Source organism: Carlito syrichta, unplaced genomic scaffold (genome assembly GCF_000164805.1).
Source record: "Carlito syrichta isolate Samal-C Ts95f unplaced genomic scaffold, Tarsius_syrichta-2.0.1 Scaffold302399, whole genome shotgun sequence".
Lineage (NCBI taxonomy): Eukaryota > Metazoa > Chordata > Mammalia > Primates > Tarsiidae > Carlito > Carlito syrichta.
This window is the reverse complement of record NW_007246495.1, coordinates 113,674-138,937: the sequence shown is the minus strand read 5'-3', so window position 1 is coordinate 138,937 and position 25,264 is coordinate 113,674. Positions and strand designations below refer to the sequence as shown.

Below are 25,264 nucleotides of genomic sequence, written 5' to 3'. Positions count from 1 at the left end.
CCTATTGTTATTTTCTGAGGTTATGATTACATGTATACAATGAATTACATATTATTTGTGAAGGCAGAATATGTATCACACATTCACAAAAGATAAGTACTGCCTTCCTTCTGTTAAACTGCAACTTAAGAAAAGATTTGGTTGAAAAGAAAGAGCTTGGTGCTTAAACTCCAAAGTTCTAGGTCTGATTTTCAGCAGTTACTTACTAGCTGTGAAGTGGAAAAGTCAGTCATACCAATTCAGTTTTTTCAAGTGTAAAACGAGGTAATACCTCTCTTATGCCATCATGAGAGCAGGATGAGGAAGAATTACTTGAATGGATTCTGCTACTAGGTAACCACTATGTTTTTTTGTTTTTTGTTTTTTTGAGTTGGAGTCTCACTCTGTCGCCCAGACTGGAGTGCAGTGGCCGCTCCTGGCCACCGCAGCCTCAACCTGCTGGGCTCTGGTGATCCTTCCGCCTCAGCCTGCCAAGTAGCTGGAATTACAGGTGCGCGCTACCACGCCCGGCTGATTTTTTGATTTATTGTAGAGATGAGGTCTCACCAAGTTGCCCAGGCAGGTCTCGAACCCACGGGCTCATGCAATTCACTCACCTCAGCCTCCCAAGGTGCGGGATTACAGGCTGAGCCACTGAGCCCGGCACAATGTTTTTTAAATATCATTTAGTTTCACTTATTCTGATTGTTTGGGACCTTCTCCCCACAAAACAACTTTTCTAATTACCTACATTTATTTGGATTGATTATAATACAACAAATTTCTGTTACTTGCATGTTTGCTTTGTGCTCCATCTTAAAACACAAGTTTCAGACTGAAAGTATCAGTCTGATCTATCATAAATACCACTGCTATACATCTAATTCCACAAACATTTACTTTTACCAGGGTAGGCACCCTTTAGGATGTAAAACTATTTTGGTCATAACCATATGTCATCACTTTAACCAAAATTAAAAGATCTTCAAGGCTAGGTGTTCATGCCTTGTAATCCCAGCACTTTGGGAGGCTGAGGCAGGAAGATCACTTGAAGTCAGGTTCGAGACCAGCCTGGGCAACAAAGTAAGACTTTGTCTCTACCCAAAAAAAAAAAAAAATTAGCCAGACATGGTGGTGTGCACCTGTAGTGTCAGTTATTCAGAAGGTAGAGGCAGGAGGATCATCTGAGCCCAAGAGGTTGAAGCTGCAGTGAGCCATGATCATACTACTGCACTCCAGTCTAAGTGACAGAGTGAAACTCTGACTCAAAAAAAAAAAAAATTAAAACACCCTCTGGACATATTACTTTCCCCTTTAAATACAGTTGAACTTGGCTGTTTCAAATATAAAAATAGAATTCTAAAACTAAACATTCATTATATAATTTGTGGTTATGCCTTTTGTGAATGGATTGTGAGATAATTACAAGAAAATACTTGGTTGAATAATCTGCTAGGAGTCTTAAAAAGCACATTCTGAGAGACTCTTAAAATGTACTAAGATTATGTTATCAATGCAACTATTACTGGAGCCGCATATGGGCAGAAACTCAAATAGAAACAGATATGTGCATTTGTGAAATTGTACCATAATTAGTTTTTCACAAATTATATACCTTGGGGAAGAGTAGCAAGAGTTTCCTCTAATTGTATAAACAGCTGAAAAGAATGGTAGATTTAGTAAATTCTTTGCTGAATAGCTATTTTTAATAAAGGACAGTGTAAGATTTTAGACCTTTGAACACTGACTTTGCAGCTTGTTAAAGACAACTTGTTTACATAACCTTCTCCGGCATAACTACTGTAGTAAAAGTATTTGCTTTGGGACCTGCTCTTGTTCAAGTTCTATCTTAAGAAGCAGTTAAGGCTAGCCAAAGTCAAATTTATATCTTATTAAATGCTTCCAAGGAGGTAATATCGTTCTAAAATTGCTGCTAGAAACATTTATATACATGTGGGTAACTAAAATCTCATAACGTTATAATCCTTGGATTCAATGCTTTCTTAGAATGTCTACACAAACTCAATCAAGTAACAACATCTGATTCCATGAGATTTTATAACCATATTGCTTGTTTCTAAAATGGGTAGGTGGAATTTAAGCAACACAAGATTGTGATTAAATTCTCATCAAGCAAAGATTTTTCTGTATAAGTCCTTTTTTCTGCTTCTTTTGGATAGCAACCTTGAGAATCTGAATAATTAACTTTCCAAAATAATTTAAAATCCATCCAAAAAACAAAAGGGGGCAAGAAAATCAAAGAAAAAGCAAGAACCCTTTCTAACTCCTTGTATAGGTCAATATTACCCCTATATCAGAGTCAGACAAAAGACCACTAGAAAACTATAGACCAATATCGCTCATAAACATGGATGCAAAAATCCTAAGAAATAGTAACAAACTGAGTCCAATCACACATTCAAAGGGTTATTATACACCATAACCAAATGGGATTCATCCCAAGACTGCAAGGGTGTTCTGATATTTTTAAAAAATCAATGTAATATATCATATTATTAATACAAAAGAAAAAAACAAGATCTCAATTGATGCAGAAAAAGCAACTGACAGAATCCAACACCCTTTCATGACAAAAACACCCGAAAACTAGAAACAGAAGAGGGTATCAGCATGATAACAGGTATTCAGGAAAAACCCACCACTAACATCACACTTCGTGGTAAAAGACTGAAAGCTTTCTCCCGAGATCAGGTGCAAGACAAGGATGTCCAAGTTTATCACTGCTATTCAACAATGGACTGGAAGTTCTAGCCAGAGCAATTAGGCAAAAAAAATAAATTAAAGGCATTCAAACTGGAAAGGAAGATGTAAAATGATCTCTATGTACAAATGACACAATCCTGTAAATCAAAAATCCCCCAAATACACACAAAAAAAAGTCTACTCGAGGTAATTAATTCAGTAAAGTTGAAGAGTTTATTATCAATATGCAAACATCAGTAGTGGTTGCATACATCAACAATGGACATGCCAAAAAAGGAAATTAAGAAAATAATTCCGCCGGGCTCGGTTACTCAGCCTGTAATCCCGCGCCTTTGGGAGGCTGAGGTGAGTGGATGGCCTGAGCCCGCGGGTTCGAGACCCACCTGGGCAACCTGGCGAGACCTCATCTCTACAATAAATCAAAAATTAGCCAGGCGTGGTAGCACGTGCCTGGAGTTCCAGCTACTTGGAGGGCTGAGGCGGAAGGATTGCCCGAGCCCAGCAGGTCGAGGCTGCGGTGTCCGAGAGCGGCCACTGCACAAAAGAAAACAATTCCATTTATAATAACATCAAAGAATAAAATATATAGGGAAAATTTAATCAAAAAGGTGAAAAGACAAATACTGAACGCTAAAAAGCATTTCTGAAAGAAATTAAGGAAGATATAAAAAATGGAAAGACATCCCACGTATGGATTGGAAGATTTAACATTAAGATGGCAGCACTACTCAAAGGATCCACACATTCATTCAAATGCAATACCTTCACGATCCCAACAGGCTTTTCCACAGAGACAGAAAAGTCAATCCTCACATCCACATGGACTGCAAGGGTCCCCAAATAGCCAAAATGACATTGAAAAAGAAGAACAAGCCGGGCTCGGTGGCTCAGCCTGTAATCCCGCGCCTTTGGGAGGCTGAGGTGAGTGGATTGCCTGAGCCCGCAGGTTCAAGACCCGCCTGGGCAACTTGGCGAGACCTCATCTCTACAATAAATCAAAAATTAGCGGGCGTGGTGGCGCGCGCCTGTAATTTCAGCTACTTGGAAGGCTGAGGCGGAAGGATCGCCAGAGCCCAGCAGGTGGAGGCTGCGGTGGCCGGGAGCAGCCACTGCACTCCAGTCTAGGCAACAGAGTGAGACTCTGACTCAAAAAAAAGAAAAGAAAAGAAAAAGAAGAACAAAGCTGGAGGACTCACATGTCCTCATTTCAAAACTTCCTACAAAGCTAAGTAATCAAAACAGTGTAGTTCCAGCATGAGGAGATATATATAGACTAACAGAACAAAACTGAGAGTCCAGAAACAAACTCATGCATCTGTAGCCAACTGACTTTTCAAAGAGAGAACCAAGACCATTCAATGAGGGAAAGCACAGTCTCTTCCACAACTGGTGCTGGGAAAACTGGAGACCCACACACGAAAGAATGAAGTTGGATCCCAACCCCATACCATATATAAAAATCAACTCAAAATAGAGGAGCAACCTAAAGGTAAAAACTGAACCATGAAACTCTTTAGAAGAAAACACTGGGGTAAGTCTTCATGATCTTGAATTTGGGAATGGATGCTTAAATATGACACTAAAAGCATGATCAACAAAGGAAAAAATAGATATATTTATTCCATCAAAATTAAAAACCTTTAAGTAAAGGGCCATATGAAGACAGTAAAAAGACAACCTATAGAACAGGAGAAAATATTTGCAAATCACATATCTGATAAAGGCCAAGTATTGGGAATATATTAAAAAATCTTACACAACAACAAAAAGAGATAAACAACCTGATTTTAAAACGGGCAAATAATTTAAACATTTCTTGGCCTGGCATGGTGTAATACCAGCCCTTTGGGAGACTGAGGCAGGAAGATCGCTTGAGGCCAGGAGTTCAAGATCAGCATAGGCAACATGGCGAGACTCCGCCTCTATAAAAATAAAACACCAAAAACAAAAAAGTAGACATTTCTTGGAAAACGATATATGAATGGTCAACAAGCACATGAAGATACTCAATGTCATTAGTCATTAGGGAAATGCAACTCAGAACGATAAGGAGACGGCCCTTCACACCAACTAGGAAGGCTATAATTTAAAAAAAGAGAAAATAAGTATTCATGAGGAGAAACTGGAGCCTTTCTACATGGCTAATAGGAGTGAGAAATGGCTCAGCTGCTGTGGAAAAGTTTGCTGGGTACTCTAAAAGTTAAATATGGACTTACCATATGACCCGGCAATTCCACTCCTAGATACATGCCCAAAAGAATTGAAGCAGGTGCTCAAATACATATACACATGTGTGCATAGCAGGACTATTTGCAACAGCCAAAAGGTGGAGACAACCCAAGTGCCCCTCAACAGAAGATGCATAAACAAGTTTGTGGTACCCACATATGATAGAATACACAGCCACAAAATGCAGTACTGATAATGTTAAAGTGTAGGTGGAATGCAAAACCATAATGCTAGGCATGGTGGCATGTGTCTGTAGTCTCAGCTACTCGGGAGGCTGAGGCAAGAGGATCACCTGAGCCTGGGAGATTGAGGCTGCTGTGAACTGTGATGATGCCACTGAATTCCAGCCTGGGCAACAGAGACCCTGACTTAAAAAAACCAAAAATGTTATGCTAAACAGAAAAAGTCAGACACAAAAGGTCACATCTTGAATAATTTCATTTATATGAAATATACAGAACTGATAAATCCATAGAAAAAGAAAGTGAACTGGTGGCTGCAAGGGGGTAGGAGCAGGAAAGAAGGGACGGTGACAGGTAATAGGAACAATTTCCTCTGAGAGTGATGAAAATGTTCTGGAACTAGATAGTACTGTCAATGTACTCAATGTCACCAAACTGTTTACTTCAAAATGGTTGTTCTATGTTACAGAATTTTACTGCAATCAAAAATTTTTAAAGATCAAAAATATTCATAATTAAAATCAAGTATAGAATTTTTGAAACTTTATTTTTAAGTAATTAAAAACATCAAATTCAGCTCATTAAGAAAACTCTAAGAAAAAGACGAGCTGGAAATAGACAAATCTCACTATGAGTTAATTACATTTTCTATTTCCTAATATCTATATACTTAAGTCAAGACTTGGGACAATCTGACAATTATCTGGCAACCTCATATGAACACAAATTGAAGAAGAGAATAGTGAAAAATATGTTTGAGAAATCAAAAATACATGCTAAAGTCAAAGTTATGAAATATATGCCCTCAACAAAGAAGAAATTTCTCCTATTTATTTTATTTTATTTTATTTGAGATCTCACTCTGCTACCCAGGCTGGAGTGCAGTGATGCTATCGTGGTCACCGTAGCCTTGGTCTTCTTTTCTTTTTTTTCTGAGTAGAAGACACTCTGTAGCCTAGGCTGGAATGCAATAGCATGTTCACAGCCTCCGCAGCCTCGACCTGCCGGGCTCAGGTGATCCTTCCGCCTCAGCCTTCAGCTGGAACTCAGGCGTGGGCTACCACACATGGCTAATTTTTTTTTGCAGAGACAAGGTCTCACCGAGTTGCCCAGGTTGGTCTTGAACCTGTGGGTTCAGACAATCCTCTCGCCTCGGCCTCCCAGAGTCCTGGGATTAAAGACATGAGCCACTGAGCCTGGCCTTGACCTCCTTTTCAAAGGCAATCCTCCTGCCTCAGTCTCCCAAATTGCTGGAACCACAGGCCTGCACCACCATACCCAGCTAATTTTTTTATTTTTTGTAGAGACAAGGTCTTGCTATGTTGCCAAGGCTGGTCTTGAACTCCTGGGCTCAAGCAATCCTCCTACCTCAGCCTCTCAAAGTGCTGGGGTGACAGGCATGAGCCACCATGGCCGGCCTCTCCTATCTTTTCTATGGAAATTTTTTCCTCATTTTATACATACTTTTAATGAGTTTAGTGACTTAGCTATCCAATCAAGTAGATGTTTAAAATGACAAAATAAAAGGGCTTGTTAATAACAAGTTTAATAACTAACTGTACTATTTAGTTGACAGCAGAAGAAAGTGACAGGCAATATTCTTTTAGCAGGGGAGAACACACAATATAAACAAAAACTCTTTTAAAAAAATTACAAAGAATGACAAATGTACTGTAGTCTGGAGTTATTTACTGAAGGAAAAATAACTCTAAACATTGACTAGTAATGTGCTTAACAACACTCACTGCTCCTAATAAGTACAGTCAGTGTCCTTCATTTAAGGCAGGTAGAAAAGTTTATCAATTCTTTCCAAAACTGAGCGCTCAAAATGATTGTTTGGACAAAGGCGTGGCGTAGACCTACCCTTTGTTTATTAAGCACAGTTAGTTATTAAGCATGCTCATTTCCAAGAGAAAACTGGAGAATAACTTCTTATATAGATGGTTATACAGTACTCTAGCCAATTTAATTGCAGTTTCATTACTTTACTTGTAAGTTCAAGCACATTTCCCAAAGCCAAACGGGAAAGATATTTCCATTTTTGTCATTTTGGTACCTGCTGTTATTTGTTTTTTGAAAGGTGTGACAAGTAGTATAAGAGCTGACTACAGTCACGCACTATATAACGTTTCAATCAACAACAGACCTCATATACAACAGTGATCCCATGGGATTGTAAGGAGCTGAAAAGTCCCTATCACCTAGTGATACTGTAATCATTCTAAGTTGTAGCACAATTCCCCATGTGTGGTGACGTTGCCATAAACAAACCCACAGCTCTGCCAGTCATGTTTAAAAAAAAAAAAAAAAACAGCACATGACCGGGTTCAGTGGCTCAGCCTGTAATCCCAGCACTTTGGGAGGCTGAGGCAAGTGAATTGCCTGAACCCATGGGCTCAAGACCAGCCTAGGCAACTTGGCAAGACCTCATCTCTACAATAAATCAAAAATTAGCTGGGTGTGGTAGCACACACCTGTAGTTCCAGCTACTTGGAAGGCTGAGGCGGAAGGATCACCAGAACCCAGCAGGTTGATGCTGGGGTGGCCATGAATGTGCTACTGCACTTCAGCCTGGGCGACAGAGTGAGACTCCAACCCCCCTAAAAAAAACAGCACTTAAAATGATAGCCAGTTCATAATACTGGATAGTGATAATAAACATCTATGTTATGCTGGTTTATGTATTTACTATTCTATCATTAGACTACATTCCTTCTACTGATTGAAAAAAAAAAAAGATAATCCCACCACTAGGCATCTGCCCAAGGGAGGAGAGGTCATTATATAAAAAAGACACCAGCACCTGCATGTTTATCACAGCACAATTCACAATTGCAAAGATGTGGAATCAACCTAAATGCTCATCAGCCGGTCACTGGATAATGAAAATGTGGTATATATGTATAGATATACCATGGAATACCATTCAACCATCAAAAAGAATGAAATCATGTCTTGCAGCAACGTGGATGGAACTGGAGATCACCATCCTGAGTGAACTAACACAGAAACAAAATAAACACTGCCTGTTCTCACTGGTAAATGGGAGCTAAATGAAGGATATGCAAAGACAGAGAATGGTATCATGGACACTGAAGAGTCAGAGGGGGAGGGACACAAAAATCACTACCAGGTACAGTGTGTACCAGTGGGGGTGATAGGTGCACCTAGAGCCCGGACTTCTTCACCACTGTACAATGCAACCGTGTAACCAAAACCCATTTGTACCCACTAAAACTACTGAAATAAAGAAAAAGCAAAGTTAACTGTAAAGCAGCCTCAGGCAGGTCCTTTAGGAGTGTTCCAGAAGAAGGTTCGTTATCAGAGGAGATGCCAGCTCTATGCATGTTGTCACTCATGAAGACCTTCCAGGGGGACAAGACATGGTGGTGGAAGACAGTGATATTAATGATCCTGTTCCTGTGCAGGCCTGGGCTATTATATGTGTTTGTGTCTTAGCGTAACAGAAGTTGCACTCCAGTCTGAGCGACAGAGTGAGACTCCAACTCAAAAAAAAAAAAAAAAAAAGTAAAAAATGAGGTCAGGTTCGGTGGCTCAGTCTGTAATCCCAGCACTTTGGAAAGCCAAGCCAAGTAGATTGCCTGAGCCCACGGGTTCAAGACCAGCCCGGGGAACTTGGTGAGACTTTGTCTCTACAATAAATCAAAAATTAGCTGGGTGTGGTAGCATGCACCTGTAGTTCTGGCTACTTGGAAGGCTGAGGAGGAAGGACTACTGGAGCCCATCAGGTCGACGCTGAGGTGGGCATGAGCATGCCACTGCACTCCAGTCTGAGCGACAGAGTTAGACTCCAACTCAAAGAAAAAAGAAGTAAAAAAAATTAAATAGAAAAAAGCTTATAGATTGAGGATAATTTTTGTACAGCTGTACAATGTATTTGTATTTTAAGTTGTCATTACAAAAAGAGTCAAAAAGTTTTTTAAAAAATGAAAAGGTTATAAAGTGGCCAAGCAGGGTGGCTCATGCCTGTAATCCCAGCACTTTGGGAGACTGAGGCGAGAGGACTGTCTGAGCCCAGGAGTTTGAGACTAGCCTGGGCAATACGGCAAGACCTCGTCTCTACAATAAATCAAACAATGAGCTAGGGGGTGGGAGGGCAGGAAAAGAAAAATTAGCCGGGTGTGGTGGTGTGCGCCTCTAGTCCCAGCTACTTGGAAGGCTGAGGTGGAAGGATCGAATGAGCCCAGCAGGTCAAGACTGTGTTGGCTGTGAGCATGCCACTATATTCCAGTCTGGGTGACCGAGTGAGACTCTGACTCAAAATCATAATAATAATAAAAATAAAATAAAAGGTTATAAAGTTAAAAAGTTATAGTAAGTGAACATGAATTTATTATTGAGGAGATTAAATGTTTGTAATGTGTTTAAATAACCTGGGTGTCCAGTGACATCCTGGGCCTTCTCGATCACTCCCCACCCACAGACTCACTTAGAACAACTCCTGTCCTGCACGCTCCACTCACTGTAAGGGCCCTACACATGTAGACTACTTTTAAAATCTTTTATACCCTATTTTTTACTGTACGTTTTCTGTTATGATAGGTTTAGATACACAACTGTTTGGCACTGTGTTCCAACAGCCTACAGTACTCAGTACAGTCGCAAGCTAAACGGGCTTACAGCCCAGGTGTGCAGTGAGCTGGACCATCTAGGTGTGAGTAAGCACACTCTCGATGCTCGCACAAGTGCCTAATGATGAATTTCTCAGAAAACCGCCCTGTTGTTACGTGACATGTGACTGTGTAAGCAGTCACCAGAATGGTGTAGAAAAGAGGACAGTGAATGTGTGGTCAGAAGGTTTAGGCTTTGCTTTAACTGTCCTGCTGCGTGAGCTACCATCAACACAGAAGTTGAACAGAACCTGGCGTATTACGGACACAACATGGTTGCCTTACTTTAAATGAACTGACACCGATTCTGAAAACAAAGTGATTTGAAAATAAAGCTTATTGTTCAGAGGAAAAGACAGATTACAAACTTCAACATGGGGAACAAGTGTAATGCCCTCAATCCCAGTCTGCTAAGGAGACATCGGCTATTATAAGCAGGTCAAATCCCGTCAAAATACAAACCCTTGCCTAATCCCCAAGTCATTTCTCGTTTAATTCTGTTAAGAGTCTTTTGGGTTGGACTATTTTGAAAGTAGAGCCGAAGGACATACAACTTAGCTGAAGAGATTTTCAAGCCACTGATGCACTGGGTTTGATAAAAAGTTAATCCCACATCAAATTGCGAAGATAATTTCATCCTGATGCCTTTCTTAGACCAGGCAGAAGTCAGAAGACTTTTCTTCAGGGAAGAGATGAGCTCGCCTGAGATAAGTTCATCTGGGAAGAGATCACCTAACAAGGGTGATGAACAAGTATTAACCTAATTCAGGCGTGGAGCTTAGCTGTACAGGGCAGCAGTCATAAATAATGGAGTATGGATGTCTTCCCTTGGATGGATAGTAGTAGTCATATTGCTTCAAGCAGGCAGTACTTTTCCCTTTTCTGTTTAATTTTAATCCATTTATTTCTATCCTTAATCAAATATGCTATATATTTTATAGCCAAGGTTCTAATACATCATATCATTACATTCTATCACATCTAAATGGAGACTCAAGAAAATAATCAAAAATACATCTTGGTCTTCCAAATTATTCTAAAATTATATTAAATTAAAGTCTAAGAAACTAAATTCCCCACGTGGCCAGATTTTGTTGTTGTTGTAGCACTTAACTTTATGGAAGAGTTAATGATAAATAAATTTCAGGGACTGAAAGAAGGTTCATCAGGCCATGCACAGTGGCTCACACCTGTAATCCTGGCATTTTGGGAGGCTGAGGCAAGAAGATCACTTGAGTCTATGAGTAGAGACCAGCATGGGCAATATAGCAAGACCTCATCTCTACAAAAATCAAAAAATTAGCTGGGTGTGGTAGCACATGCCTGTAGTCCCAGCTACTAGGGAGGCTGAGGCAGAATGATCGCCTGAACCCAGGAGGTCGAGGCTTCAGTGAGCCATGATCATGCTACTGCACTCAGCCTGGGTGACAGAGTGAGACCCTGACTCAAAAAGAAAGCCCACTATATATATAGTGAGCTGGGCTCACTATCTACACAGACAGATGCTCACATTTCACGTCTTCCCAACTTACTCTTCTGGACAATCATGCAATGAGCAAGATGCCTCTGAAACACACTAAGATCATTTGTTTTGGCCGGGCACAGTGACTCACGGCTATAATCCCAACACTTTGGGAGGCGGAGGCAAGAGGACTGCCTGAGCCCACAGGTTCGAGACCAAGCCTGGGCAATTCAGTGAGACCTCGTCTCTACAATAAATCAAAAACTTAGCTGGGCATGGTGGCACATGTCTGCAGTTCCAGCTATTTGGAAGGCCAAGGCAAAAGAATTGCCTAAACCCGCAGGTTGAGGTTGTGGTGGCCATCAGAGTGCCACTCCACTTCAGCCTGGGCAACAGAGGGAGACTCCAACTCAAAAAAAGCAAACAAACAAACAAACAAAAAAATGAGTAAAACAATATCATTTTTAAAGAGTAAATTAGGATTAAATAGGAAATTAAAGTATAATCACTTGTCTCTTGATGGGAAGGTATTCTGAGAAATGCATCATTAGGTGATCTCATTGTAGTAATATCACAGTGAACTTACATAAACCTAGATGACATAGCCCACACTTAGCCATGTGGTCTCGCCCACTGCTCCTAGGCTACGAGACTCACAGCGTGTTCTGTACTGAATATGGTAGGCAATGGTAACATGATGGGAAGCATGTGTATCTAAATCTAGGTCAAAGTAGAAAAGGCACAGTAAAAATACAGTAGTACGATCTCATGAGACCACGGTCCTCTAAGCAGTCTATGCATGCCTGTATACATTTCATGACCAAGAACAACAGTGGTCATTGAAATGTTACCGCATAGAGTCTCACCGAAGGCAAAGCCTGATGTGTTACATGTGCTGCCATAGGCCGTTTTGTTTAGGACCCACATGGCTGAGGGTGAACCAGAGCCTTACATGCAGAGTGGCAGCAACATCACAGTGATGGCTCTTCAGGACAGACAAACGCTTGGACAGACTCGCAAGGTCTACCGCATTTTCTTTCTTGGGTGTAGAGTCTGACTCTGGAAGCCACCAGTTTCATCCAAGAGCAGTGCGAGCAGATATTGCTTGGAAAATCTCTCAGCCGGGGTCTCTTCCAGGGCACATTTCATCAGCCTGAACCTTCAGGCTCTGCCAGAAACAAGCTCCCAGAGGCTTCCCAAGCTGCTCTGCCCTGAACACCTTGGGAGCCCCAGGTGTATATACTGGGTTCATGATGACACATGTCCCTTCTCATGTATATCTTTCTTTGCCTGATGTGACATCAAAAACATATTTAAGCAAAGTAACAAAATGCAAATAAAATAATGTTACATGATCACAAATATCTCAGGAGTGCTTATAGTGATCTCCATCAGGCCACACTGCACTGGGTTGTCATCGAGGGCATGAGCCCTGCAGTAGGCCACCTGTTACTTGCTCATATTAGCATAGTCTTCAAGTTCCTTAATCCATATAAAATTTCATATTACATTATACTTAGCAGAGGAAATTGTACACTTAGATACTTTCTTCATGAGCAGGGCTTTGTTTTTGGTAACTTCTTTTCCTTTATTTCCTTTTAAAATAGAGGATAGTTGTGGTGGCTCATGCCTGTAATCCCAGCAATTTGGGAGGCTGAGGCAGAACTGATTGAGGCCAGGAGTTAGAGACCAGCCTGGGCAACATACCAAGACCTTGTCTCTAATATAAATTTTAAAAATAGACTGAACATGGTGACACACACCTATAGCCCCAGTTATTCAGGAGTCTAAGATGGAAGGATCACCTGAGCCCAAGAAGTTGAGGCTGCAGTGAGGCGTGATTGTGCCACTGCACTCCATCCTGAGTGACAGAGTGAGACCCCAACTCATAAGTAAATAAATAAAGTCAACATAGCTGGGCTCGGTGGCTCAGCCCGTAATCCCGCACTTTGGGAGGCTGAGGTGAGTGGATTGCCTGAGCCCGCAGGTTCGAGACGCACCTGGGCAACTTGGCGAGACCTCATCTCTACAATAAATCAAAAAATCAGCCGGGCATGGTAACGTGTGCCTGTAATTCCGGCTACTCAGAAGGCTGAGGTGGAAGGATCGCCGGAGCCCAGCAGGTCGAGCCTGCAGTGGCCGGGAGCGGCCATTGCACTCCAGTCTGGGCGACAGACTGAGACTCCAACTAAAAAAAAAAACAAACAGGGGACACATAACATCAATAAGGGTACCTGATCCTAATCCAGGCAATGTAAGGTCCAATGGGAGACCCAAACTTCACTTGTACATAAACCATTTATGTACCCAATCCTGACTTGTATACACAGCTTTAAAAAAAAAGAAAAACGAAGAAGTGATTGCTTCATGGCAACAATGTATTCATTCGAGAAAGTCATTATATTTATGTATTGGGTTGTCCTATAAATACTTTTGTCAAGATGTATTAACAAGAAATATATTATGGTTCATGTAGTATATGAAAAGAATAATTGTATAACTAATCAGTGAAGACAAAGAAAATGTTCCTCTTGGGTTTGTACAATTAAAAAAAGGAATTAAAATTATTCAGGCTCAGTCGGGCTCGGTGGCTCAGCCTGCAATCCCACGCCTTTGGGAGGCTGAGGTGAGTGGATTACCTGAGCCTGCGGGTTTGAGACCCACCTGAGCAGCGAGACCTCATCTCTACAATAAATCAAAAAATCAGCCGGGCACGGTAGCGCATGCCTGTAGTTCAGGCTACTCGGAAGGCTGAGGCGGAAGGATCGCCGGAGCCCAGCAGGTCGAAGCTGTGGTGGCCGGGAGCGACCACTGCACTCTAGTCTGGGCAACAGAGTGAGACTCTAACTCAAAATAAAAAGTTATTCAGGCTCAAAAATACAAATATAACACAACTCTACTAGCAGAAACACAAAAATTTAAAGACAAAAAAGATGATGAGCTCTGCCTCTCAGCAAGAGATTACCTGTGTATTTTCTTAGCCTGCTCCATTAAAACTTATTTAAAATACTACAACTACCATCCTATTTATAAAGCTGTACATCTTTTAGCAACCTCACTTGGGTCCTCTGCTATAGAAAGTGGCACAAGCCCTTGGTAGAAAAGTTACTTCTGTTACATGCCGACAATTCTCATACAGGATTTATAACATGCACAGTGTCTTCCTGTGAAATTGGCATCTGCGGCTAAAATTTAAATCACCTCTGAATATTCTGTCAGTTCATTAAAAGATAAAGGAAATCTAAGTGACATTTATTTATGATAAATTGCTTAGAAAACCAAACAGGAAAATATCTGCTAAACCAGTGTGTCGTAAGAGAATGTCCTCGTTAATAGAAAAGGAAACGTCCCGCTCGGGTAGGGTGTGTATTGACAGGAAGAGTGACACAGAGCAACCAACGAACGGCCCAGGAACATGGTTAATATACACAGGAAGTGCAAGTCCTGCGTTAAGCCACCAAAGACCTGCTACATGTCCACTCCCCAGATGGTCACGAAGGTCCAGCCTGGTACAGAAGACACGTGACCACTGTCAGCAGCATAGTGAAGGATCCCAACCATAAACTCCCCTCTCCTCGAGATGGACTTTCTTCTATAATGGTAAGTTGTCCCACTGAGAACATGAATGCCCTAAATGGCCCTTCCTGAGACCTAAAGATGAAGGCCACAGAAAAAAGGGGCATTTGAGGTAGAAGACTATATTCAGAGCCAAATTATTTTCTTAAAAATATGAAGGTCTTGGGCAACCACTTCAGGTCCCCGGCCACTGTGGGAGTTTTTCCATCCTCTTAATAAATCTTGCTTTAAAAAAAAAAAAAAAAAAAATACACACACACACACACACACACACACACACACACGAAGGTCTTGCCAGGCATAGTGGCTGATGCCTGTAATCCCAGCACTTTGGGAAGTTGAGGAGAGGATTGTCTGAGCCCAGGAGTTCAAAACCAGCCTGGACAATATAGCGAGACCTCATCTCTACAAAAAAAATCAAAAAATTAGCCGGGCATGGTGTCACACACCTGTAGTCCCAGCTACTTGGGAGACTGAGGCACAAGGATCACCTGAGCCCAGCAGGTCGAAGCTGCAGAGAGCTGTGATCGTGACACTACACTCCAGCCTTGGTGACAGAGTGATACCCAACTAAAAAAAAAAATGAAGGTCTTGAATTGTTCAACAGTGGTCCATTCTCTCAGCATCTGCACTCTGGAGAGAGACCAGGGAAGACAGACACTGTCCTATGGAGAGAAGGGGAAAGACCACCTCTTCCAGGAAGCCTCTGGGCCTGCAAGCTGGGCCTCCAGATAGGCTGGGGGAGGACGTGGCAATGAACCATCTGAAGGTGAGTGCAAAATTCCATGTTTTCATCAGATTCTCAAAGGGGTCCATGACCCCCATAAAATTAAAGGTCCAAGCTCAAGCAGAAGTTTAACAGACAAAAACCTCCAATTCTGGCTCTCTTGCCTGTCAGGGGTGTGCTCCTGAGTCAGTCACCCCAACTTTTCATAACTGAAACTTCCTTGCTTTAAAATGGAAAACATACTGCCAAGCTTACTGTGCAGATGAAATTAGATAAGGCAAGTTAACACTTCCAGCACAATAATGCTCATTCAGTCAGATGGAGGCCAGCAGGAAGCTGGCAAACCTTCATTATTCTAAGGACCAGAGCCTAAAGCCTCACCCCAAGGCCAGTGACTGAACCTGAAGCACCAAACATCCACCAAGCGACTCCACTCCGAATCTCCTCCAATGAGCAAACTCATGTCTCATTCCACGTGGTACGAGCGAGGACACCTCTGTACCTCTGCTGCCTGTTGTCATGTGAAAGATCTAATATAGAAGAACATCTTAGACTATCAGCCTTTGAGGTTATTACATATGAAGCCTAGGATGAGCAATATCCCTTCTTTAAATAAACAGGTTTCCAAACTCTGTAACAACTTGTGTGATTATGTATTACATATTTTTAAATGTTAAAATGTGCATCATTATGTTTGTATGTATAATTCCTGTACTTATTTACAGGATTTTTTTTTTAGACAGGGTTTCACTGTCACCCACTGGAGTGCAATGGAATAGACATGGTTCATTGCAGCCTCGACCTCCAGGGCCCAAGTGAACCTCCTCCGTCAGCCTCCTAAGTAGCTGGAACTACAGGTACATTCCACCACACCTGGCTAATTTTTTTGTAAAGAGGAGGTCTCCCTATGTTGCCCTGGCTGGTCTTGAACTCCTAGACTCAAGCGATCCTCCCAAAGCGTTGGGATTACAGGTGTGAGTCATCATATCTGGCCTTATATGACTAATTCTTCATTATCCAAACCAAGTTAAGAAAAGTAACAGAAAGTAATCTAAACATCAGGAAAAATCCCTGACCATTTTTGACTGGTTTTAGACTTTGGAAAGCACCTTAATCTAGGTGAGAGGTCAATCTAAACCATATTTGCTTCAGATGGTCCAATAGTTCTAACTGAAAGTACTGACGGGTTCTAGACTGCACCTCAAACTTATCTACTTTATAACATGCCTACTTGAACAAATAACTACACAGCCCAAAAGATAAGAACCTGCAGGTGTTATACTTTTACCCCACATGGACTTCGGCTATTTTTAGAGTCCAAAAGAATACAGCCAGTGCAGAGGGAAATGAGCGTGAAATTCCTGCGGTACTCAGATCACAGTCAAGATAAGGCCATGGATATCTGGAATACCTAAGATGCTAATTTAAACTATAACACCCAGCGAGCCAAGAGCACTTTCTAAAGCTGTGCTGAAGAGTCATGGCTTGCACTATCTGCTGGATTCCTCTATGCCACCAAACCCCTCAGCCAACAAGTGGCCCAGTCAGCCACAGAGCGCTTTTAGAAGGGCTGTTCAAAGTTCAGCGAGAATGCTGACACTCCCTGGACGCCACCTCGGAAAGTCACTGGATCACTTTCCAAGTGTTTCTGAAAAAGCCCCCAAGTGAAAAAGAAATGACCATCTAAAGAAAACAGTGCTCTGACGCCGGTGTGGCAAAGCTCTAGAAATGTTCAACTCTCTCCAGGAAATAAAATCATAAGAACTGTTGTCCATGCTAACCAAGCTAAATTTAAAACAAGAATCTTTTAAGCTTTCTTTTTATTATTTACTTGTTTATTTATTGAGGTGGGTCTCACTCTGTCATCCCAGCTGGAGTACAGTGGCATGATCACAGCTCACTGCAGCCTCAAACTCCTAGGCTCAAATCATCCTTCCACCTCAGCCTCCTGAGTAGCTGGGACTACAGGTGCGTGCCACCACACTTGGCTAACTTTTTTTATTTTTTGTAGAGATGAGGTCTCGCTACATTGCCCAGGCTGGTCTCAAACTTCTGGACTCAAGTAATCTTTCTACCTTGACTCCTCAAAGTGCTGGGATACAGGTTGAGCCACAGTGTCCAACTGAAAACAAGAACTTCAATTTTTACTAAGCAGACATGTATTCAGCCACTATGTCCAATACAGTGCAAGGTCATATTCTAGACAAAGACCGTACATCAGTGAACAAGAGCCTGCTCCGGTGGGGATTCCATTTCAGAGAACAAAACTTGACACGTGCACCATACACTACAAATGCAATTTAAGAAACACTCCATGAAGATATATGTGAAACCACAACAGGGTCACCAAAGAGCCAAGGCCTATAATTAAGAAATGAGAGGCCATAGTAAAAACTCATAAATCTTGCTAGACTTTCCATCTTCAACAAAGTACTTTGGTGGTAATTTTAGAAGTGGCTCAGTGTTTAACTCAACTTCAAAACTGTAGTTATGAATGTAGGCCCTATAGAGGAACAATGAGAATCCCAACACATGCATGCACATACATACACACCCCAAAAACAGCTGAAAGAAAACTGCCCTCTAGGATTTAAGTTATAAAACTAACAAAGGCCAGGTGTGGTGGTTCATGCCTGTAATCCCAGCACTTTGGGAGGCTGAGGCAAGAGGATCACTTAAGGCCAGGAGTTTGAGACCAGCTTAAGCAAAATAGTGAGACCTCATCTATACAAAAAATAGGAAAAAAAAAAAAAGCCAAGCACAATGTATCATAGCAAAGACATGAAAAATGAACCTGAAAAAACTTTCATGGTTTTAGAACTTTTCTATGTCTTAAGGATTTAAAAATCTTTTAAAATTCCACTCAAATGTAAATTTAAACTGAGTAAAGATTTTAAGACGGAGGAAAGTAGAGTATACAAGAAATAACAGCTTGCAATGAATCTAATTAAAATCCATATGGCATGATAAAAAATGATTATAACATGTAATACGAGAGGGACCCCCAAAAAACTGAAATTATCTTTTGGAGGGCAGGCCCCTTGCAGTACACTCGGATTTTGTTCCTCCAAATCAAACGGTTAACCAAACTTTTTATATGGAAGTTTTGAGAAGGTTGTGTCACGACTTGTGGAAGAAACGACCCGAGTAGTGGCAAACAGGTGACTGTTCTTCCACCATGACAACACACCTGCGCTGAGTGTTCAGCAATTTTTGACCAGAAACCCGATGACCCCATGCCCTACCTTCCCTATTCCCCCGGTTTTGCCTGTGACTTTTTTTTTTTGTTTCCCCAAAGTTAAAGAGTCCTCAAAGGGAAACGTTTTGCCGATGTGAAAGAGGTAAAACAAAAAACCACAGAAGAACTAAAAGGCATCAAAATGGACAAGTTAAAAAACTTTTCAGCAGTAGAAAAAGCATCTCAGTAGGAGTATTGCATCAAATGGAGAGTACTTTGAAGGTGACTGAAGTTTAAACATGTGAGAATAAGTACACAATTTCTTATAAATAAATTCCGGATTTTTGGGGTCCCCCCCCATATTGAACAAGGATTCTTGAAAGACTTACTCTAAAGAAATATATAAATTAGCCAAGCATGATGGCACATGCCTGTGGTTACAATACTTGGGAAGCTGAAGTAGAAGGATTGCTTGAGCTCAGGAGGTCGAGGCAGTGGCAAGCCATGATTGTGCCTCTGTACTGCAGCCTGGGTGACAGAGTAAGACCCCAACTCAAAAAAAAAAAAAAAATTTATAAACTTTAATCCAAAACATCACAAAACTATTGTTTCTTAGTCCTAGGGCCTGGGCTAATTAGGGGCAAGAGGTAAAAACAGGCAACTAGAAAACTACACCCCTAGCCGGGCGTGGTAGTGCGTGCCTGTAGTTCCAGCTACTTGGAAGGCTGAGGCAGAAGGATCGCCAGAGCCCAGCAAGTCGAGGCTGCGGTGGCCGAGAGCAGCCACTGCAATCCAGTTTGGGTGACAGAGTGAGACTCCAACTCAAAAAAAAAGAAAACTACACCCCACTGGAGCTGCTTACAAGGGCTATGGCAATGACATTGCACAAATTAATGTTTGCAGCTGGGATGGAATCAGAAGTTCAAATGGGGGGAGGCTGGGTCCAGTGGCTCACATCTGTAATCCCAGCACTCTGGGAGGTAGAGGTGAGAGAATTGCCTGAGCTCAGGGGTTTGAGAACAGCCTGAGCAGCTTGGCAAGCCCTCATCTCTACAATAAATCAAAAAATTAGCCAGGCGTGGTGATGTATGCCTGTGATTCTACCTACTTGGAAGCCTGAAGCAGAAGGATCACCTGAGCCCAGAAGGTTGAGGCTATGGTGGCCATGAGTGTGCCACTACACTCCAGCCTGGATGACACAGTACACTCTGTCTCAAAAAAAAGAAAGAAAAAAGAAAGGAAAAAAAAAAATCCTAGGGCCTAGGCTAAGGGCAAGAGAAAAAAACAGACAACTAGAGAACTAACAGCCCACTGGAGCTGTTTATGAGGGCCATGGCAATGACATTATACAAATTAACATTTGCAGCTGGGATGGAATCAGAAGTTCAAACAGGGGGGAGGGGTGGCTCACAACTGTAATCCTAGCACTTTAGGAAGCTGAGGTGGGAAGATGGCTAAGCCAAGAAGTTCAAGAACACCCTGGGCGACATAGTGAGGCCTCATCTCTACAAAAAAATTTTAAAATTTTGAAAAATAAGTTCAAATATGGCATACTACAATTACTTTTTTATAATAAAGAAAATAGTTTATTTTAAAAGTAGATTAAAGGGGGGGGGTAAATGCACTTCTCCAGGGAGAGAAGGGGGCCAGGAATCTCCAAACTAACATTTTAACAGATTGGTAATGTATAAGAAGTGTGATTACCAGTGCCCACTATAAGAATATTTAATAAATAAGCATGTACTCTCTCAGTAAATGGAACAGAGTTTACAAAAGAATTCATCTGAAGAGAATTCAGTCAGTCACCACAACACAGGCACGGTAGTCAATAATAATAATAGTAACAGCAACAGTAATGAAGACTAACTCTCACTGAGAGCTTCCCCCACAATAGTCTTATTCTGTCGGCCCCGTAATTGTCATTATAGAAGTGAAATGGTTATTGGACATTTAACATTAAATCATTACAACCACCATCAAGTAGATATTATCTCCAATTTACAGACAAATAACCCATAGCTTTGGTAAAATAGGGACTGTGGGAATAGCACCACTGGGATTGGAACCCAGGTGTTTCTGACTACGCAGGCGGTCTCCACAACTTTGTTAAGCAAGGGGCAAACAGGAAGTGTCCTTTGGAGAAGCCCTCCCCGACTCAAAGTAACTTGTCTGGCCCCAGAGGCAGCACTGTGCCCCTTATGAAAATAAGTCGTTTTTCTGGGTGGGTACAGTAACCTTCATCAAAAGGTTAGTCGGGCTTGGTGCTGCGCACCTACAGGTCCAACTACTCAGGAGACTGAGGCATAAGGATCACCTGAGCCCAGGTGGTTGTGGCTACAGTGAGCCATGATCATGCCACTGCACTCCAGCCTGGGCAATAGAGTGAGACTGACTCAAAAAGAGATTAGATAGATAGATAGATAGATACATACATACATACATACATACATAGACAGACACGACTGAAAGCCCTGGGTGTGCTGTTACAATAGTCTTATTCTGTTGGCCTCATAACTGTCATTATAAAAGTGAAATGGTATTCAATGAAGCAGAAAAAGTAAAGGCTTTCCCCCAATTTATATTTGAACAGTAGCAAAGCGTAATCACATCTGCAAGTTCTGAAAATTCTAGGTGTGCTTGGTGGAGAACAGAACAAGAAACCAACCTGTTGATATTTCTGGGTGTGAATCACGCACAAGCTGTATGTACAAACTAGACACAGGTGTTTTACCACTCAGATTATTTCTGAAGTCATTTGGTAAGATTAGGCCCGTCGCCTGAGCCATCTGTTCACATGATACAGAGATTCTGAAGCTTTCCAAGGAAATATTTGCTATGCAAACTTTCTTACCATGACTATTCTTCAGTTGGAGATGGTAGGATAGTCCCTCCAGGGGCAAAACACTTCCTAGGAACCATGCCTGTTTCCTCTTGAAGCACTCTGTGCTCGTCTGCTAAAAATCAGGCTCATAATACACACACCTATATGAAGTAGCCTGTTCCTTGAGAATGGTAACTTCTAACAAGGGATGGGGACTTCTCTGGACTCAACAGAAGGAAAGTAATGTGGCTGGGCATGGTGGTGTACACCTGTAATCCCAGCACTTTGGGAAGCCAAGGCAGGAAGATCACTTGAGCCCAGGAGTTCGAGACCAACCTGGGCAAAATCAAGACCTCATTTCTACAAAACATCAAAAAATTAGCCAGGTGTGTTGGCACACACCTGTAATCCCAGCTACTCAGGAGGCTGAGGCAGAAGGATTACCTGAGCCCAGGAGGTTGAGGCTGCAGTAAGCCATGACCGTGCCACTGGACTCCAACCTGGGTGACAGAATGAAGCCCTGGCTCAAAAAAAAAAAAAAAAAAAGAGGAAAGCAACGCTTGTGGGTTCAGTTCACCCTGTATTTACTGAGCACATTCCATACCTGGTACAAAAATAAATAAAGCCTATTTCCTCAAGAAGCTGATTCTCTAAGGGTTGTAATGCAGAGTATATGGACCAGGGCACACAAGGAAGAAATTTACAGGAAAAAGAAACCAAAGTAGGAAAAAAGAGAAGAAGAGTGAAGCAAGCCAGCAAAAAAAAAAAAAAAAAAAGCTAGAATAAGCTGGGGGTGGTGGCACATGCCTATAATCCCATGTACCCAGGAAACTGAGGCAGGACTGCTTAAGACCAGGAGATCAAGACCAGCCTGGGTAACGTAGTAAGACCCCCAACTAAAAAGACAAAAAAGCTGGGAGTTGTGGCACATGTCTGTAATCCCAGCTAACTGGGAGCCTGAGGTGGGAGGACTGCCTGAGCCCAGGAGTTAAGGCTGCAGTGACCCATGATCCCGCCTCTGCCCTCTAGCCTTAGGGACAGAAGGGAGACCCTGTCTTGAAAACAAAGAAAGAAAAAAACAAATCACAAGAAAGCAGGACTGGCCCCCAAGGCCCACTATGCTGGCTTATTTCTTCTTGGGCTGTTGCACCTCAGTTTCCCCCAAGGCCCCCACCCCTCTCTTCCACCATGAGGGCTCGCCATGTCCCCTTTTCCTCCCCTGGACAGTCTTAGACCCACTCTTGGCTCTGATTAACTCACTCAGGTTGATAATTCCATCTCCTCCTTCCAGCCTTGAGCCATCTGCTCAACACATGCAGCTGGCGCCAAGCCCAGCTAGTCCAGAGCCTAAGGCTCCCCATGCCCCTCCTTGCCCTGTGGCTCTGCTCTCCCTTCCACATTTCCTGTTTCACCATCACTGAAACCCTCAGTCTCATGCAGCGCCCATGCGAGCCCCAGCCAGCACTTGGGAGGTAAGTCCTGGACATCGCCAGGCTCCGACCACTGTCTCCATCCACTTACCTCCAGGTGGCCCTCCATACCTGACTGCTCCTCTCCAGGCATTCTCCAGCACTACCACACCTGTTTAAGCCCTTTAGTAATGTCCCCATGACCCTCAGGATAAGTCCATTTCCTTTAACAAAAGCCCTGTTGACCAGGCACAGTGGCTCATGTCTGTAATCCCAGCACTTTGAGAGGCCAAGGTGGAAGGACTGCTTGAGCCCAAGAGTTCAAGACCAATCTGAGGAACACAGCAAGACCTCATTTCTACAAAAAATAAAAATAAAAATTAGCTGGGCGTGGTGGCACGTGCCTGTGCTCTCAGCTACTTGGGAGGTTGAGGCAGAAGGATCGCCTGAACCCAGGAGTGTCAAGGCTGTGGTGAACTGTGATCATGCCATTGCACTCCAGCCGGGGCAACCAAGTGAGATCCCAACTAAAAAAAAAAAAAAAAAAAAAACCCCGCCTCACATGGTCCCTACTCACAGCCTTTCCTGCCTGTGCCTTAGGCTTCAAGCCAACCAGCTACCCCATGGCATTGGCCCCACACAGCTCCCTGTGTTGGCACACTTCTCCAGCCTCTGACAGACATCCCCTGCCCCAGGAAGATTGCCCTTCGCTGCCCCTCCCCCATGACACACCCTCCCCACGCATTCCCTCAGGGTGCGCTTCTAGGATGAAGGACTCAGCACAACAGGTCTTCAAAATCCAACGACCAAGCGATGGGTGGCCACCAAGGGCAAAGTTCATCCAGTCCTGACCTTTTCCGTAGAATAACCAGTTTCTCTCACTTTCTCTTACCCCAGAACAAGGTACCCAAAGGGCAGCCCTTTCTTCACGGGCCTTTTAGCATTTTAGCTTTAAGATATTAAAAGCCAGGCGGGGTGGCTCACGCCAGTAATCTCAGCACTTTAGGAGGCTGAGGAGGGAGGATCACTTGAGCCCAGGAGTTCAAGGGCTCAAGCATGGTTGCACCACTGTACCCCAGCCTGAAAAACAGAGGGAAACCCTGACTCAAAAAATAAAAAAAAAGAAGGGAAGGAAAAAAGGAGGGAGGGAAAGAAGAAAGGGAAGAGAGAGAGGGAAGGAAGGGAAGGAAGGAGAAGGAGGGAAGGAGAGGGAGAGAAAAAAAGAAAGGAGAGAGGGAGGGAAGGAGAAAGGAAGGGGAGATAAAAAATGAAGTGAGGGAAGGAGAAGAGAAGAGAACTTGGCCAACCTCAGGGGTCCCCACACTGGAACCCTGGACTACATGGGCTCATCATGGGCTAAGCACAGGCGCGGCCCTGCTGGCTCTCCCGGGCACCCCAAGCCCTGTTCGGCCTGCCTGGGACATCACAGCCAGGGACAGGATCCGGGTGGCGCTGACCCGGACCCCCAGCCAGCGCGCCGGGGAGGCTGGCGTCTCCGGGCCTCACCTCGCGCAGCTCCAGCCTCTGGGCCACCGCCTCCAGGCTCTCCTGGCCAGTGCTCTCCACCGACAGCGTGAACTCCACGAACTCGCCGTTGAGCAGCTGGATCCGGGCCACCAGGCAGCTCTTGCTGGACACCGTGTAGCGCCGCGTGCGTTTCAGCTTCAGCCCGAAGGGCAGCGGCATCTTCCCCCCTCTAGAGCGGAGGGGCCCGGAGGGGACAGCACCCCCTCCCGGGGACGCCGGGACGAGGCGACGCTTTCTGGACGGGACGGACGCGCTCTGCTCTCCGGATGCTCATCCAGCAGCCGCCGCCGCCGTTAAGATGCAACCGCGTCTCCAAAGGCCCGCGGGAGGGAGCGTCCACGCCGGCGCTGCGGAGAGAGGCGCGAGGTTACACGGGCAAGGGCCGGGATCCGCTTTCAAGGGGAAGATCCTCTGGCCGGGCGTGGCCCAGCACGCCTATAGTCCCAGCGCCTGGGAGGCCGAGGCGGGAGGCTCGCTAGCGGCTGGGAGTTCGAGGCCAGACGGGGCAACATAGCCAGACCCTCTCTCTACTACTACTACTAATAATAATAATAACAACAGAACACCCAGTAAAGTTGCCCCCAAAGAATAAGCTTTCCCTCTAGACTGGTAAAGAGGACACTAACAAGCCCCGGGAAGCAGGGCGGAAATGTATCAGCAGAGCCTGTAAATGTATCGATTTATCCTACAAATAGTGATAACCTGTGGCTTCGGCAGGATTAAATGAGATAACGGCCGCGCTACCACAACTCCCAGTTCCGTAATTAGCGTGACTCCCTCTCCCTGTCTCTCTTTTAATATTCGAGACAAAATAGGCCG

The 25,264-nt window shown here is 43.4% G+C and overlaps 1 protein-coding gene across 1 annotated transcript in view; it reads right to left on the bottom strand.

The window, feature by feature from the left end:
* PTPN21 (protein tyrosine phosphatase, non-receptor type 21) overlaps positions 1–24,751 on the bottom strand; it is a 68,768-nt gene extending 44,017 nt beyond the window's left edge. The window contains exon 1 of the mRNA XM_021711604.1: positions 24,425–24,751. Within this exon, the coding sequence (XP_021567279.1) occupies positions 24,425–24,604 (180 nt within the window). The 5' untranslated portion in view covers positions 24,605–24,751. The remainder of the gene's footprint in view (positions 1–24,424) is intronic.
* Positions 24,752–25,264: the final 513 nt, after the last annotated feature.